This window comes from Polyodon spathula, chromosome 13, assembly GCF_017654505.1.
Source record: "Polyodon spathula isolate WHYD16114869_AA chromosome 13, ASM1765450v1, whole genome shotgun sequence".
Lineage (NCBI taxonomy): Eukaryota > Metazoa > Chordata > Actinopteri > Acipenseriformes > Polyodontidae > Polyodon > Polyodon spathula.
In genome coordinates, this window is record NC_054546.1 from 10,066,923 (window position 1) to 10,085,056 (window position 18,134).

At 35.3% G+C, this 18,134-nt stretch overlaps 2 protein-coding genes across 2 annotated transcripts; one reads left to right on the forward strand and one right to left on the reverse strand.

Moving 5' to 3' along the window:
• Nucleotides 1–2,200: 2,200 nt before the first annotated feature.
• LOC121325888 (voltage-dependent anion-selective channel protein 2-like) lies at nucleotides 2,201–7,811 on the forward strand. Its single transcript, XM_041268966.1, has 9 exons — nucleotides 2,201–2,328; nucleotides 3,247–3,318; nucleotides 3,406–3,455; nucleotides 4,328–4,480; nucleotides 4,563–4,615; nucleotides 5,665–5,892; nucleotides 6,291–6,441; nucleotides 6,518–6,575; nucleotides 6,872–7,811. Exons 2-9 carry the CDS (start codon nucleotides 3,252–3,254, stop codon nucleotides 6,961–6,963), a joined length of 852 nt encoding a protein of 283 aa, XP_041124900.1. The 5' UTR covers nucleotides 2,201–2,328; nucleotides 3,247–3,251; the 3' UTR covers nucleotides 6,964–7,811.
• Nucleotides 7,812–11,478: 3,667 nt separating this feature from the next.
• LOC121325487 (neurofilament medium polypeptide-like) lies at nucleotides 11,479–17,668 on the reverse strand. Its single transcript, XM_041268001.1, has 3 exons — nucleotides 16,622–17,668; nucleotides 15,633–15,757; nucleotides 11,479–14,533 (listed from the first exon to the last, which is right to left on the reverse strand). The coding sequence occupies exons 1-3, from the start codon at nucleotides 17,651–17,653 to the stop codon at nucleotides 11,671–11,673; spliced, it is 4,020 nt and encodes a 1,339-aa protein (XP_041123935.1). The 5' UTR covers nucleotides 17,654–17,668; the 3' UTR covers nucleotides 11,479–11,670.
• Nucleotides 17,669–18,134: the final 466 nt, after the last annotated feature.

Below are 18,134 nucleotides of genomic sequence, written 5' to 3' on the forward strand. Positions count from 1 at the left end.
TTAATTGCAAAGCAATATGATGATATAGTACAATGAGCTACATTCTTACATTATAATAATTTGCCTATACTCCAAACAGGGGGGGAAAAAAAAAAAAAAAAAAAGTAGTTCTATAAACTTTAATATATTAACTGTTGGTTGGATGCTTGTGAAGTATACCTGCTGTTTATTTAAATGCAAATAAAACCATAATACAGTCTGCTGTTTTAATGAAGTCTTCATAAGTATTTAATAAATAAATAACCTTACTGTAAAATGTGAGAAAAAAGAGGACTACTGCAAGTTCCTTTTAATGCAGCTATTTCATGCACCTAAAGGTTTAACTGACTAACCTGTTGTTAAAGGCACTGTTACCATTGATCTCTGTAAGTTGCTACTTTTAAGACTGTGATAGGGCAGCTGCGATAAAAAATTTACTTTTATTATTTTTCCTATTTTTGTCTGTTTTAAATATCAGCCATTATGTATGTCAGGGTGTCTTAATTTCACCCCAGACCATGTTTTTTTATTTATTTTTTTTATTTATTGTTTTGGTAATACAAGTGTGAAAAGTTACCCAACAAAGTTGCTATTGTAGTACTAGTATACACAAGTGATCTGATTTTGAATGATGGGCAGATTAAAGCCTTCAAAACGAGAAACAAAAAGTAGATATACTGTATCTGATTGCTTAAAAGTAGAACCCTACACTTAGGGTTGTCACCTGGCCCCATAATTCCGGAACACTTTGGGACGGGACATGGTTTTTAAGTTGCCCTTAAACTGAAAGCAATAAACATGTGAACTGAGCACTAAGCACTTGCTTAATTTATACTGCTTCTTAATTATCCAAATCATTGTGATAATACAAATCTTACAAAATAAAAAAAAAGCATCTTGAATAAACGTGTGTAGGTTTATTCAAGATATTTATTTTTATTTTGAACAAAATGATATTTCAGTTCTCAATATTTAAAAAATGCTATTTATATCCTATTAATTAGTAAAATATAGCCCTAATTTACATTGACTATCCCAATTAAATAACAACACTGATCCAGTGTTCACGTTGTCTGGTGTCAGGAATAGTGAACAGCTGCTCAGTATTAATGATTTCAGTGGGAGAAGGTGATATACTATTAGAAACTATAAAGAAATTTTAAAATATATATATATTTAAAACTATTAATAAAATAAATATTGATGATGTACTTATTTATTTAGTTCATTTGTTAAAAGCTATTATTGTATTGTCACGCTGCCTCAAGATAATTAATCACCAGAATCAATTTAGCAAAGGTTTAGGGCTCAATTCACATGTTTATTTCCTTCAGTTTAAAGGCAACTTACAAATCCTGTTCTGTCTCAGTGTTCTGGAATTATGGGGCCAGGTGGCAACCCTACCTACACTACACCAGGCAACTAGTTGAGCAACTTTACTGCAAATGCAGTTTTAGAACCATCCCCAAATCACATTGGAGATTGTTCTAAAGCTGTGAGCAAGCCAATACAACTTATATAACACAGAAGAGTGATGTAACAACAATAAAGACAATCAGAAGAAACTGCAGCCTCTAAGTCTAAGGAGTAATATAATGGCACAAACACATAATGAAAAAATAAGGGATCTCATCTTTTTCCAGAAACAATATGGGGTTAACACTAGGTACCGTGGAAAACGAGTAAAATCACTTGGCAGCACTACACTTTTAACTGACGTGTGAACAATGTTACGCTTCACTTCAGTCTTCATTTTGGACTTTTGAGCATGGTGTCTGCTGTGGGTAGAAGTGTGCATATTACATGAACAGTGATTAACTGTAGCTACACATTTTCTTCATGATATATCATCATATTACAAAAGACTACATATTGTATATATTCAAATGTTTTACGTTCTGAGATTAACATAACGTGTACAAGACACTCCACTAGACTATCTTGACGATGCCTCTTTAAATCAGAAAGTAGGAGGCGTGTTCTAAACAGGACCAGATATCAATTTCCGAGCGGATTTGTAATTTTGCCTAGAATGTGTTACAAATGTAAATGTACTGGTCCAAATTTTTTATAATATTGGAGGTAAATGTTGATCGAGAAAAGCGAGGGTAAATGATTAAATATCGCTCAAGTTTATGTTCTACTAACTTACAAAGCAATATGACAGGCGATGGGACGTGTTCCTAGACGGGGTCCTGCGTTCTGAGGTTATGATGGGGCTGCCGGTAGAGGCGTCTCTCCTTCACTTCGCCCTCCAACCGGAGTGATTTACTGTGGCAGTGCAGCCAGAAACGGCAAAAGAAAAGCAAATAAACCTTACTTTCTAGCTCGCCTCAAGATCAGACACAGGTATGCAGGTTGTGTAGTAGACATACGTGAATGGCTAAATGAAAGATGTCTTTTCTCTCAAACGTTTGAGTAAAAATGCCATTTTTAGGAAGGCATTGGATTTTGAGATGTGATATTGAAAACGTGCAGAACAGTTGAGTAGGAGGGAGCATAGCTCTGTCATTTAGACCGTTGTTGATTTAGCCATTTGTGGTGTAATTATTGTTTATATTTAAGTTAAACTAATTTGACTAAAGCCAAGCTCTGAATACTGGTACCGGCTGAATATTGTGACGACGGTAATTGCAACTTTAAACCTGAGTAGAAGTACAGTTTTCGTTTACCGTATTTATTTCTCAAGCACTTGGTTAAATAACCAGTACATTTTATATTTCTACTTAAATATGTGGTAACCATGGGGCAGTATGTCTGTTGTGGTGCCAAACATGTACATTTAAGTTGATAACGTGTTCTTTGTTTGCATTATACATGGTTATATACTATTAATAGTTATCTGGATTAACGTCTTCCATAATTCAATATATGAATTAAGGGTCGTTTTTTTTTTTTTAAATCTGGCCCACGCCCAATTTGTGTTGTATTAAACGTTTAGGCAAAACCAGTTTTGCAGGAGCAGCTCGTGTCTGTCAAGTTCAAATTCACGGTTAAATGTTATGTTTTTGTGTTAATAAGACTGTCAGGGTGAAGTTTTGATGCCAAGATGGCCGCCTCCCGTTTGCTAACCTTGTTTTCGCAAAAGTCACTTTCGTTTGCTCTCGTCTGTCTTTTATTCTTCTTTCCGATCACCGTTATGTGTCCATAAATATAATGTAAGTTTGTAATAGAAAAATGTTTAGGTTTTATGTGATACGTCTTCATTCGTTTTTTGTAAGACCGTTTAAAGATATTCTTTTATTTGTGTATAATGTCATTTCAAAGGAAGAATGGCTGTTCCTCCATCATACGGTGATCTGGGTAAATCCTCTAGAGACATTTTCAACAAAGGATATGGTAAGTAACTTTTTTTTTTTTTTTAAATAACGGTCAAATCATGTTTGGGTTTCACTTAATTGTAATATCTAATATCATTCTTGCTAGGATTTGGGGTGGTGAAACTGGAAGTAAAGACCAAGTCTGCCAGTGGAGTGGTAAGCTTTCCTTTTTTTTTTTCTGTAATCTTGAGTGCCTTGAAGTTAAATGCTTGACCTTGTTTTCTCTGCCAAGAGTAAAACATATAGGACTGAATGAATTGGAATTGTGCACTAGCTTTGAATGTATCGAGTAGAAAATTTGTAGTTAATAATAGCGGTTGATAAAGCTGTGGATTGCCTTATTGCCAGTTGGGATTGACATGTCTGTGCTTTGACTTGTATTAATGCTGAGATGAACACACAGACACTACCTGAAATGTATTTTATATACCCAAAGCATGTTGTATAACTTTCCAGACATTATGCATTTTGTATTTCAAATGGAGTAAATTATAGGCCATACATTACTGTTCAGAAGAGTATGGTAACTTACTTTTAGGAGCTTACTTACATTTATGCAGCTATAGGTGTTGAACAATTTAACAGACTTGATAGCTCAAACTTTTGGATCACATATCTGCTGTAATCCAGTGTTATAACTATTTTGTGTTAGAAAAATTCATGTTAATGCCTGCGCTAATTAATCCTACCTTTACTTATTTTTCCCTGTGTTGGACCTTGCATTTTAAAAGCAGCTGGCAAGAATATAGACATTTGTCAAACAGAATTTTTTTTACATCAGTTGTTTGGACACAAGCAAAGGTGTGTTCTTTGCAGCCTTCAGGATTTGCATATGAATTTACCTAACATTAAAGTAAATAAACAGCGTGTTACTAAAACCTTTTTGTAGTTTTTGTTAATGCCTACTCGCACCAGTTATCTATTTATTTATTTATTTATTTATTTTATTCATTCATTCATTCATGTATCTCTGTTCACAAGTATTTTTAAAACTTAATGCATAAAGATGCTATTCCTCATCTTCACAGGAATTCACAACTTCTGGCTCATCCAACACTGACACGAGCAAAGTCATTGGAAGTCTGGATACTAAATACAAGTGGTCTGAATATGGTCTGACCTTCACAGAGAAGTGGAACACTGATAACACTCTGGGAACAGAAATCACAATTGAAGACCAGGTGTGTACTTAAACTATATTTGAGTAATCCTTTTTAATATAGATTTGTTTGATCCAATACTAAAACTGCTATATTCACACAGATTGCCAAAGGTTTGAAGCTGACATTTGATACTACCTTCTCACCAAATACTGGGTAAGAAATGCTAATTGTAACGTTTATCAATTTATAAAATCCATTAGATCTGTATTTGCACACCTAGGGTCGGTTTTTCTTAACTTTGGTAATAGGATTACCGCTCTTTCATCTGGATTATATTGTGCAGTTGGGTTTTTCAAAACATCTAAATGCGATCGAATAACAGTGATCTGGATTTTGTTTTGGTAATCCGATCGCACTTTTAATCGCGATTAAATGTTGCAGTTGGGTTTGTCAGAGGAGATCAGGATTACTTTGATCAAATACTAGGATTATTATGATTTTACTGAGGAGGTGGATTTAGCTTTTAAATGATGTGTTTGCTATGACAATTCAAACACTGTTATATGTCCAAATCGATTATTAGAATATAGTATTTACATATTTAAGTTTTGTATCCATGCAAAAGGAAAACGCGAATTTAGTGGTATAGCTTTAATTAAAAAAAAAAAAAAAGCATACATATATGCCTTCACTTACGCCTCCTTAAAGCTCGCCTGAGAGATTCTTGACTCCCGACCGATGTCTAAAAACACACCCTTTTTTCAAAAGTTTTATATTTATTACATTTATGTTTAATTTCTTCTAAGTGGGCATAAATAAAATAACCATTATTTGCATGCATTATATGTGCACTAACATTAAAAATGATTTAAATATAAAAATAATAATAATAATAAAGAACTAGCCTACTTCAAAAACTGGGTTTTGTAATCGTGATTATTTGTTATCTGGATAAATGTAATCCAGCAGTGAAATTTTCTGAAAAACCAGATCAAAACTATTTAGATAAGTTGTCTCTATCACAAAATACAGGAATACAAAATCCGGATCACTTTGATCCAGAATAAAAGTTTTTTGAAAAACCGGCCTCAGGGAATTCAGGAATTAGGTGGGAGAACTGGGGCAGGAAAATACGTTCATGCCAGATTTTATTTTGAAAAGCATGTATGATTGTGCGAGTCTGGGAACTTTAGTACATTTTGTGGAAATCATTGAGTTGTAAATACCCTTTGGTAGTAAAATCCTGCTATGTTTCCTTCTAGCAAAAAGAGTGGGAAAGTCAAGACTGCATACAAGCGCGAGTTTGTCAATCTGGGTTGTGATGTGGACTTTGACTTTGCTGGCCCAACTATCCATGGTGCTGCTGTGGTTGGTTATGAGGGATGGCTTGCTGGCTACCAGATGACTTTTGACACCGCCAAGTCGAAGATGACTCGGAACAACTTCTCTGTGGGGTACAAAACTGGAGACTTCCAGCTACATACCAATGTGTAAGTCTCAGAATATGGGTCCTGTTTCAACAGTTAAAAGCTTAAAATACAGGTTCAGGGTTAAATGTGTAAATGCATGTCTTGAGGATAAATTCATAGACTTCATAACAAGGTCTCAAGCACTGGATCTTTTTGGTAAAGCTCATATGACAGCCAGCTTGCGCTGTTGACTTTGTACTTTTTATTTTTAAAAGAATGATCTTTTATGAAGGAGATGTAGATTTCTACACAAACTAAATACAGTAATGTAGTGCTTGCCTCCTTTTGAGTAGACTTATAACAAGTACAGACTATATGGGCTTTCAAAACATTTGTTTAATATATTTTAGGAAAGTCATTTCAACATAATACCCTTTTGCACTAACCTCAAGTTATTATTTTTATTTATTTATTTATAGTAATGATGGTTCTGAATTTGGAGGTTCTATTTACCAGAAAGTGAGCGATAAGCTTGAAACTGCAGTCAATCTGGCTTGGACTGCAGGCAGCAATAGTACTCGTTTTGGCATTGCCGCAAAGTACCAGCTGGATTCTACTGCTTCCATCTCCGTAAGTAAAGATTTTAATTGGTCATTGAGCCCTAAATTGTGAAAGCAGTAATTCATGTATTTGATTTGTTTTTCAGGCGAAGGTGAATAATTCCAGCCTAATTGGAGTGGGATATACTCAAACCCTAAGGCCAGGTATGTCCATGTTAATAGCTAACCGTACAGGGCAGGGTGGTAGTTTTTTTTTGAATGATTGCCCTTAGATGTCTAGGTTGTCTACTTTTGTATCAATTCTGGAATTAGACATTTTATTTTCCATACTTAAGTCTCAATTTATTTATCTTCAGGAGTGCTCAGTAGATTGCCATGAATCATTTTTGTTGGCACATCATTAATGTGGAATCTCCAAATTCTGGAAGGGGATTTGATTTGTTGAAACGTGACAGCATTGTTACCAGTTCCTAGATGTTAACTTTTGAATTATTTAACAGGTGTAAAACTTACTCTGTCTTCCTTGATTGACGGGAAGAGCATCAACGCTGGTGGCCACAAACTGGGTTTGGGCCTGGAGTTGGAGGCATAAGAGGCTTAACTATAGCTTGCGCAATGAGGAAATTGGAAGATTTGGCCTTAAATGCAGTTCATACGACCAGCGGGGGGATTTCTGAAAGGGATGTTTGAAACAACAAGAAAACTGGTCCTTTTAATACTCCTAGGCAGTCTGAAAGCTGGTTTCAGTACAATGGGTTATAGTTATTAAAGAAGGCTGTAGTAGGGCAGTCATTTTATACATTTTCATGTATTTAATGAGTCTGTGTGCTGCCATCCTAATGAAATACATCTTTATCAAAAATGGACATTTTGTGAGTGCATGTTAAACATTTGATATGTTGGATACAGATGAACACAGATTGGGGGGGGGGGGGAGAAGAACACGGTATTTTTGTTTTACTACAGCATATTTAATAATTGATATTCCTCTTTTACCTTGTATGATTTGAAGTACTTTAGCAGAGTTCTTTGTATTTAAATGCTGTACAATTATACTTTTAATCGCATGCATTGGAAGCTTAACCCATCTTGCAATTTGCTGTGCCACTATCAGGGATAGTAATGGAATTTAAATCAAAACCATAACACTAAACTGATGTTATTACAAATATCTTGTTAAATGTAACTTATAATTGGAATATATGTCAAGCTTGGTCAATTGGAGGGTCTTTTTTTGCTTTTACAAAGTATCAGTATAGAACTACTGATCAAGATGCAAAACACAAACTCAGTTTACACCAAAAAACAAAACAAAACGCAAAACAGAATCTCGCATCAAAAATGAATTTGACAAACCCTAAAGCTATAACTGCCACTACCATGTCATTGCTGTCAAGAGTCCTCATGTATTTAACTTCCAAATAAAGGCTTTGAACCCAAGGAACTGTTTTTTTATTATTTATTAAAACATGAATTGGTTCTGATCATCAGCTGTACATAAACAACAAAAATAACTGCTATCAAATTAATACGGGGATATTAGAGACTTAGAGGAGGGTACTTTTTGGGGTCATAGTGATAGCTAGAAGCATATTGAGGTGAGTAAACTCCAACCCCCCCCCCCCCCCCCCCCCCCCCCCCCCCCCCCCCCCCCCCCCCCCCCCATACTGTAGAATGCAGAGAGTCAGACCCAACTTGTCTGCTTTGTAAGAAGCTGTACCAAACTAACCTCGAAAAAGGCTTTCTGGTGGAGCTGTGAGGAAATGCTTTGAACATTTTGCAAGGTAAGTTTATAAAGTTTAAAGAGTAATAATCTTGGAAGTCAAGCTGTGCTAGCATAGACATAATTTTTTGACATCTATATTGGATCCTGATGGACAATTAAAAGTAACAGTTTGTATCTCAAATCTATTGAAATAAGCTGCTTTGTATTTCTTGTGTTATGAAAACCTCTTGCTTATGGGTCTCATTGTGGTTATGTGACATTTTGTTTTCTGGGTAAAAAAAGACCAATTGCTTTGAGAAATTTGCTTCACTTTTGGAACACAACAGTATTAACAGTTTTGTGCCATTGCAGCATGACCATATATCTCAAAGACCATTTAAAGTACTGGCATAAATGACCTTGACATTGGTCTCTGATACAAGCCAATCTGGCTACTCAGTCTAGTTCCATTTTAGTTGTTACCCAGGTTTTATTGGCATTGTACGATTTAAACACTAACCATGTCTCACAAACCGTTCAGGCTCAGATGTCACTCATTGTGAAAATGGCTTTAACGTAATAGCTGATCTCATGTCTATCACATTTCATGATAAACACCACACGCTCTATTAAATGATCCTATTGTATACCTTGATTCTGTTTTGTTTGTATGTTAATAAATAGGTAATGAAAATATTTGTGATTCTTGCATAATTGAACTTTATGTATGCACAGCATACAGACAGTCTTCCTAAACATTTCAACAATTACTGTAGTAGCAATAGTAATTAGAATAATAAAAATGATATTTTAATAAATGAATAAGTTAAATGGTATAGCAATATATGTTTATAGTTAAATAAATTAATGAAGATCGTTATCATTTTGGATTAGTTTTATTTGAATATTAAATCTGAATAAATACATTTAAAAAAGCACTTGATATAAAATGTTTATTTCAGTTGTACAGTCACCTGCAGCCACAACATTTGTTAAGGGCATTGCTATGATCTTTGTAAGTGATTTGACCAATGTGTTTGTTACTCATTGGTTAATACTGGGAAATGCTTGGTTGACTGATGTCAGCAAGACATTATAATGAATAAAAGGGCATTCTTGGAAACCTCATGTATTTGACGTTTTTACCACTAGGTGTCATCACTCAGTAATGCAGTTCTCCCTACACCTGGTTGTAACAATGAAATATTTTTTCTTTAGTATAGTGGCTACTGCAGCAGTGAGAAAAAATAGACTCAAGAAAGAAATCTCTATATCCCATGGACTTTACTGCATTTTCTATGGGAGAAGGGACAGTTTATAGGATATTCATTTAGCAATGCAGCCAAAATTCATGCTGAATGTTGACTAAAGTGACACAGTTCTTAGACAGATTACTGGTCTGGTTATGGAAGGTTGGAGCATCCATAAAGTCGTAAATATTATGCAGAATTTGTTTTTGAGATTTGAGAATATCACTAAGAACAACTGCCATGATAACAGAACATAATTATACCTGATTCATACAGTATGTAGAAGAAACTAGTTATTGTAGGTCTTACAACACAGGAAACGTTTTTTACTTACTAAAAGACATTTAATGTTACATTTAGCTCATTAATGTTTGTCTGGTTTGTAGTAGGTGATTGATCTCAAAACTTTAATAAGACAGGACTTGAAGGAACCCAATGATTTAGCATCCACATCTTGTCTAGATACACATTACATACCTTTACCACTCTATGTAAAGAGTATTGTACACTTGCCTGTACTTTTGTCCAATTTGTCTTTGTTCCAGGCTAAATAAAGCCAGTTCCTGCAACCTATCTTTATAGATTCATAGTTAACATGGGTGCTTTCATGAGGATTTCAATAGCTGGTATGACCACTCGCTGGAGAACCTGTGGTATCTGCAACCTTTTTTTTCTATCCATTTTCAAGAAACTCGAAATTAATCATAATGGACAAATTGTAAGACAATTGCATTTGCTAGTATACAGGACAATGTACATTTAGCAGCTATTTAGGTTAGAAATTAAATAGAATTTGCTAAATTAGATACAATTCCGTATCACCTGAAAAAAAGGGTAATATACACAAAGCTATGTACAGTATACAATAATCTTGCTTAATAACCCTGAATCAAGCACTTTGAGACTCACCAAAGACTCACTAATTAAAATCACTATAATAATAATACAAAAAAGAAATGCAGCCCTAACCATTAAAGAATAACTGAATGAATGAAAGAGGATTTGCACGAATGCTGCATTGCGGGGTGATGCTGTGTTAGCAGACCTGTCTGAGGACAGTAAATACCCCATTGTGATGAAACACTTCATTGCTAATTTTTATTCTATACTATTCTGTTCATACTCTTGATACATTTCATAGTCACCAGCTTATTCATTACACTGAAAGATTATTCTGAATCTACAGCACTGGTGGGGCTTGTATGACTTCTAACAGACACATATTATACAGTTGAACTATACATTTTCTTATCTAACTGACTGGTATCTTGCTGGCAGACCTGTGCTGTTTTAGCTTGTGTCAGTTTGTTTTTCTTGAAGATAAAAAATACTGTAATGTGTGTGTGTGTGTGTATCATCCCAAGCTGATAAACAGTAACAGCTCTAGTGTTTAACTAAACTATTTATGGCAAGCCAAATTATCATTTAGTGATACTGTGTCTCGAAATGCATTTCAAGATATCTTAAATTGAATTGCAGATATCTCAAACTAACTCGATTTCAAGATATTTCAAACTAATTTTGAGATATCTCAAACTGACTTCCTGTCTAGTTTGAGATATCTTGAAATGGGGCGGAAGGCCATTCAAAACATAAAGCATTTTCACAGGAAGTCAATTTGAGATAGCTCAAACAGGACAAGAAGTCAATTTGAGATATCTCGAATTGAATTTGAGGTATTTTGAAATCGAGTTAGTTTGAGATATCTTCAATTTAAGATACCTTGAAATGCATTTCGAGATATCTCTAAGTGATAATTTGGCTTGCCATAACTATTTACCTTTTGTTAAAGTTTAAGATAGCATTCTAGATTTTCTGTATGTTATTTCAAATCAACAATCCATGTAAGCCACATTTTTTTAATGATTTCATTAAATATATTTTCTTTATTTTTTTTTAGTTACATTTATAGAATTTGTAAAACAGTTTCTGTGAACTCTGTGGGTTAAGAGAAGTTGACCAGCCAAGACTTTGTGCATTAAAAAGCATAGCATTGATAGTAAACTTAACTTTCTACATTATACACACAGTGACCAAAGGGGATATCTTTTAAACCTTTTGTTTAATTGATCTATTCACTAAAGACAACCAAAATGTAAGGACAATGTTATTCTCTGCAAATTACATTTATTTTTGTACCTAGAAAGTCTTTTAGACAGCCAATACAGAGCTGGAACTCATTTACATTTAATCTCCTTTCATTCAAATTTGCAAAGCTTGATATCATATTTGGTACATTATACAATTGTCATGCATCAGGAATCTAATCATATTCTTTAAATGATTTCTTTACACAAATACATACATTTTTTCTATTTTAAACCTTTTTTTTTTATTTACCATATTACTTTTTGCTGTCACTGTCTTGCATTGTATCTGTTTGAGAGGTTTTGAGCTCTTCTTGTGTTGCTTTTGTCTTTTCTACCTGACTCTCCTTTGCAGGCACTTTTGTCTCCTCTGTGTCGATTGTCTCCTCCTTGCTCAAGTCTTCACTTTCATCATGACCATTCTCTTGTGTGGTGGATGTGACTTTTCCTTCTGTCATCTTTTTCTCTGGCTTTATCTTTTCCTCCATGTCATCTATGAAGAGTTTGTCCTCTTTTACAGGAGTTTCCTTTGGAGATGGCACTTCCTCCTCCAATGTTTTTTCTTCTTTGGAATCACCAATCTTCTTTTTATCTGCATCAGTATCTGGGCTTGTTGACCTTTCCTGCACTTTCTCTTGTTCTCCAATCAGTTCCTTCTGCTTTGAATCCTCTGGCATCTCCATCTTTGAGCTATCCTTTTCTGATGGCATCTCCTGGGGTTTTGTTTCCACACTGGTGTCAGATTGTGTTCTCTCTTTCTCTTCAGATGTTACCTCCCTTTCCTCCTCTGTAGATTTCTCTTGTTTATTGGAAGGTTTTTCATCTTTTCCTTCACTTAATACTGTAATGCTTTCCTCTTTCTTTTCTCCTTTTGGAGTCAGTGTTAATTCAGGCTTTTGGTCTTCCTCTGAATCTGCTTCTTTCCCTTCCCCTAGAAATGTCTCTGCTTTTAACTCTTCATCTTCTGGGGTTGCTTTCTCTTTGGGTTTGTCAGACTTCAGAGCAACATCTACTGATTTCTCTTCCCTAACCATCTCCTCTTTCTTAATTTCCTTGGTTTCTACTTTGATTTCTGTTGTTGCTTTCTCTTCAGGTTTATCAGACTTCAGAGAAACTTTTTCTTCTGATTTCTCCAGGCTCACTGTCTCCTCTTTCAGAAGATCTTTGACTTCTACTTTGATGTCTGTTGAGTCTTTCTCTTCAGGTTTGACAGCCTTCAAAACATTTTCTAGTATCAATTGGCTTACTGTCTCCTTATTTGGATGATCTTTAACATCCACCTTGTCATCTATGAATACTTTAATTTGAGTCTTTTCAGGTTTCAAAGTTTCCTTTTCTCCTGACCTTAATTCACGCAAAGTTTCTTCTTTCACATCTTCTTCTGCTTTGATACTTGGGGTTGTTTTCTTTTCAGGTGTGCCAAGCTTTGAAGCAACATCTTCTGTTTGCTGTTGGCTCATCGACTCCTCTTTTTGAAGATCTTCTTTCTCTTCAGGTGTGTGTGGTTTTAAAGCATCCTTTTCTTCAGATGACCACTTGGTGACGACTTCTTTAATGAGGTTCTTGGGTTCCAATTTGACATCTGTGGTTACCTTCTGTACAGACTTTTCAGGTTCTGAATTCTCCTCTTCTGATTTTAATTTGTGCAGAGTGTCCTCTTTTGGAATGTCTTCTTGTGCTGCTTCAATATCTGGGTTTATTTTCTCTTCAGGTGTGCCAGGCATCGAAGCAACATCTTCTGATTGCTGTTTGCTCATCGGCTCCTCTTTCTGCACATCCTTTGGTTCCACCTTAATATCTGCCTGTGCTTTCTCTTCAGGTGTGTGTGGTTTTGAAGAATCCTTTTCTTCAGTTTTTGTCTGAGTGACCAGCTCCTCTTTTATAGGGTCCTTGTGTTCAACTTTGAAATGCATGGTAACCTCTTTCTCAGATTTTGAAGCCTTTTTTTCTTCTTCTGATTTTAATTCACTTACAGGATCTTCTTTTGGAATGTCTTCTTGTGCTGCTTCAATATCTGAGGTTGCTTTCTCTTCAGTCTTCTCAGGTTCTGAAGCACCCTCTTCTTCTTCTGATTTTGACTGACTCACCACCTCCTCCTTCAGAATATCTTTGGAATCCACTTTAACATCTGTGGTTATTTTATCTTCAGTTTTGTCAGGTTCTTCTGATTCCGATGGACTGGCCATCTCCTTCGGTTTCATGGTATCGTGCTCCTCGGTGTGTTCATGTATTACTTTCTCTGCTGTCTTTTCCTCAAGAGGGCTTTTCTCTTCTGGCATAATTTCCTCCTTCTCTGCAGTGACACTTTTCTCTTCAGATTTATCTTCTTTCTTTGTTACAGAACTTTCCCCTTTTGTGTCTTCTGTTTTTTCTACTTCTTTTACCTCTTTGGTTTTGTTATCTGAAACCAGTATCTCTTCACTTTCATTTGTTTCTTGTGTCATTTCACTGGGCCGTGATATTGGTTCTCCTAAAGGTTCATCTTCTGGTGCCTCTGCTTTAGTTTCTGTTTCTGCTACATCTGTAGGTTCCTTTGTGGTTTCTTCCACAATAGTTTTCTGCACTTCCTCAAAGGCTTGTATTTTATCAGTGCTCTCTTCTTTTACTTCTTTCTTCTCCTTGGTGTCTTCTGCATCACTCATATCATCTTGGGAAGTTTCTTTCTCTTCTACCACTTCAGATGTAACTTCAGCTTCAACTGCATCTATGTCACCTTTTTTAACTGCAGTTTCCTCCTCATACCCAGGTTCAGCTGAGGTCTCTTCTTGTTCATCTTCTTTGTGTTTCTTTGCTTCTACAGTGTCCACTTCCTGTGCATCCTCTTGAGCCTCTCGATTGTCAGCTGTTGTTTCCACCTCATCCTCTGGACTCTCCTTTTCCATCCTTTCTCCTTCACTCATTATTTCCTCTGTATCAGTGTTGTCAATCTCCACTTCTTTGGTTGTTTCTGTGATGATCTCCTCAACAAACTTGTACTGTGGCTCCATCTTCTTAGCGGCAGTTTTCTCCCTAGTGAAACTTGGCAGAGTGTAGATAGAGGATTGTCTGTACTCATGTGGTGCTGGAACATGGCCTGCAGCAACTGAAGTCAATCTTGTTTCCTCACCTTCCAAAAGTTTCCTGAGAAAAGAAATGGAATTACTAAGGTGTGGAAATAAGTTTTTTATATTTAAAAATGATATCCTCACTGTATAACAGTGCAATAGATATCAATGGTCAATATAGTAAAATATATATTTATATAGGTAAAACATAAATTACAAGATTTGAAGTTTTGGAATGGATAAATATGGGCAAAAGTTAAAGTGACACATACTGAATATTGAAAGAAGAAATAACATGATAGTATGTGCTGTTTGTAGAAAGTGTATGCATTAAGGAACTGAGATAAACTTTCAAAAGAGTTGGATAGTTAGGCGCTAGCAGCAATAAAAGCAATTTATATTAAATCATGAATTAAAGAATAGATACCATGCCATCAATTGTCTATATATATATATATATATTATATATATAACTATATATATATATATCAATCACAAAGTGTTTTCCTGCTATACTATCAAAGTAGTTTCCATAAAGATTTGCAAACATTTGTACTTACTTCAACAGGTTTCACAAAGTGTTGATTTTATATATATATATATATATATATATATATATATATATATATATATATATATATATATATATATATATATATATATATAAGCAAAATATTGGGGAAATATACTGTCACTGGTGTACGCTGTAGAAATGCAGAATGACTGGAATGTCTCATTGGGTGTGTATTTTGTCTATTTATGCATATAAAAGATACAATGCAAGACAGTGAAAGCAAAATGCAATATGGTAAGACAAAGTTAAAGATAGAACTTAAAAATGCATGTGACAAATAAATTACTTTTGCTTGACAAGTCCCAATGGTATATAAAAGGAAACCCCCACCACTATAATGAAAGACAACAATATATGTGATCTTTACAAGCCACCCAGGGTGACAGCTTTGTGAATAGATATGAAGACTGTTCTCTTGTACCCAGAGTTTTGTAATGCACCACCAACTCTTTTTAAAGCTTGTGTTGCTAAGCTGGCAACATTGGTAACTATTTTAAAAAGGGGATTTATAATACATGCATAAGCAGAGACAACCAAAATAAATGAATCAGTAATTCCACAAAGAAACACATTGTAGATCATATAATCAATATGAAAGTACCTGTAGGAAGCAATCTCCACATCTAGGGCCAGTTTGACATTCAGAAGATCCTGGTACCCCCTCAGGTGACCAGCCATATCATACTGTGTGTGTTTAAGCTCATGCTCCAGCTGTTGGATAGCATTCTGCAAACATATAAGCATTTGATCAGGCGTTGTAACACTGTCAGATTAGTGCAGGGACAATCACTAATTGAGTCTATTTATGGAAATGCAAATCTATTGATTGAGTAATATTGGTAAACAGTATTCATTTTATTGACTCAATTTTAAAGTACCAATTGACAGGCTTTTCCTATAAATCCATATAATAAAAATTCACAGACACACGCCCTTCCACTGAGCTGACATTAAAAATATATCAATCATTCACAAAAGTATCAATCATTAAGACAAGTCAATTCTACATCAATATTACAGCTGATTGATGTAAAACAGAATACCAGTAAGCTAGAATTTACTGTAAATCAAATTCCCATTAGTACAATTCGATCAGAAATGAAAAACGCACCCCATGAAGTCAGTGGTTTAGGGGTTTCTAAATAGCTTATAGCTGTGTTACGTTCGTTTAGAAGGTAATTGTATTTAAAAACGGTAATTTGTGTCCAATTTGGAAATGTGATCTCAATAATAAATAAATAAATAAAGAAAGAAAATGTCCAAAGGCGTAATAGTTAAAACAACCTAACTTAAAAAAAAAAAAAAAAAAAAAAAATGCTACTACAGAAAAAATGCATTCTTTGCTGTATTATTTGGTAAACGTGATAAATAATGATCTACAAGAAACAGCAATAGATATTGACAGCGACACACACACTACACATCCCTTTAGCATATTATGAATTCTACATCAACAACATAAGTTAGATAAATAGAATATGTGTATCATTGTTTTTAAGAGTTAAACTGTGCGTTAAACAAACGAGTCAATAATAAATAGAAATACAAAACAATAACAAGTGATCTACATGCATATAAACAAGATATTACCTGGTAATGACTGATTTCCGCATCGTGCCTCTCTTCAAGCGCACCGAGTTGCTTCTGTAAAGATTCTCTGGTACTTTTAACTGTTTCCAGCTCTATGGTTTTTGACTGCAGTTGGCGTCTGTGCTCGTGGATGTGTTCTCTTCTGACTTGGAGAGCTTCATTATTCACTTCAGCAGCTTTTGTCAGTTTAGCTACCCTGGCCCTGAAACATTCCTCTGCTTGTTGCATGTTGGTATTGGTGTGACCGTCAAGCTGGCTTCTGATTTCCCTCAAAGCCGCAGTGATGTCTGACTTTCCCGAATCTTTCATATCAACAGTAACTTGCGCATCGTGGATTTGGGCCATCATTTCCGATACCTCTTCTTGGTGATTTTTCTTCAAGAAAAGTATTTCTTCCATCAGAGAGTGCGCTTTTTTGTCCAGTTCCAGTTTGGAGAGGTGTGCGTCATTAATATCTTTCTTCAGTCTCATAATGCTGGCCTCGGTGTCTGATCTACTGCGAGCTTCCTCTTCATATCTCCCCCTCAAAAGGTGAATATCTTCCTCCAAATGATGATGCTCGAGCTCAATCTGAGCCTTTTGAGAGGTAATGTTACTGAGAAGCTCTCTTAGATCTTTGATTTCAGGATCGAAAACTTCAGACAGCGAGGACAGGGAAACTTGCTTTTGCCTCAGTTCCTGAATCTCATTTTCCAAAATGTTGTTCTGGCTTTCAAGATGACGAACCTTTTCGATAAAGCCTGCAAAGCGATCGTTAAGCCCCTGCAGAAGCTGCTTCTCGTTTATATTCGGCAATTTAAATTGGTTTACAAGGTCTGTGCTATCCATGGATCTGAGAACAGAAGACCTGTACTCTTTTTTAAGCATCAGGCTGTTCTGTTTGAATGACGCAGACGACCCAGTGCTGAGGGGGCTCCTGGAAAACAGCATCACTGCAGAGGACGATCCGAGGTTTTTAGACTGAAATCGGAGGAAGTCACTTTGTGCACTCCTGTGTGGAGAGCTCGTGAGATATTCCATGCTGTAACTCATCTTCGAGACTACACAACTGCTGTGCCAGTGTTCAGAATGAGTGCTGTGGCTTTGCTTTTATACGCACTTGGGAGCTTGCGTTGCAGAATGGAACTGCCCAAAGTGCTGAAACAGATCAGATGTAGACTTGGTACTGAGCCAGCTCCACGCGTTTGCAAGATAACTGTAGATCCAGACAATAATGTAGTCCAACTTTTAACAAGCACCACCTTATAGTAATATAATACTAACTATAACACTATCAAATACTGTGCAGTAATTTAAAATATAATTCCAGCAAAACCACGTAAAATGTTGTTCATAATATATATTTTTAATACAGTTGTATCTGAATTAGCTTCGTCCATCCATATATTTTCAATTACAGATGTTTTCAATTTTGTGTTTTAATTAAACTACCCATATTTTTTTTAACCATGTTTGATATTGTTTTAAATCTAATAGTCATAATTTAGCATCTTCATCCTAACCGTAACATTCT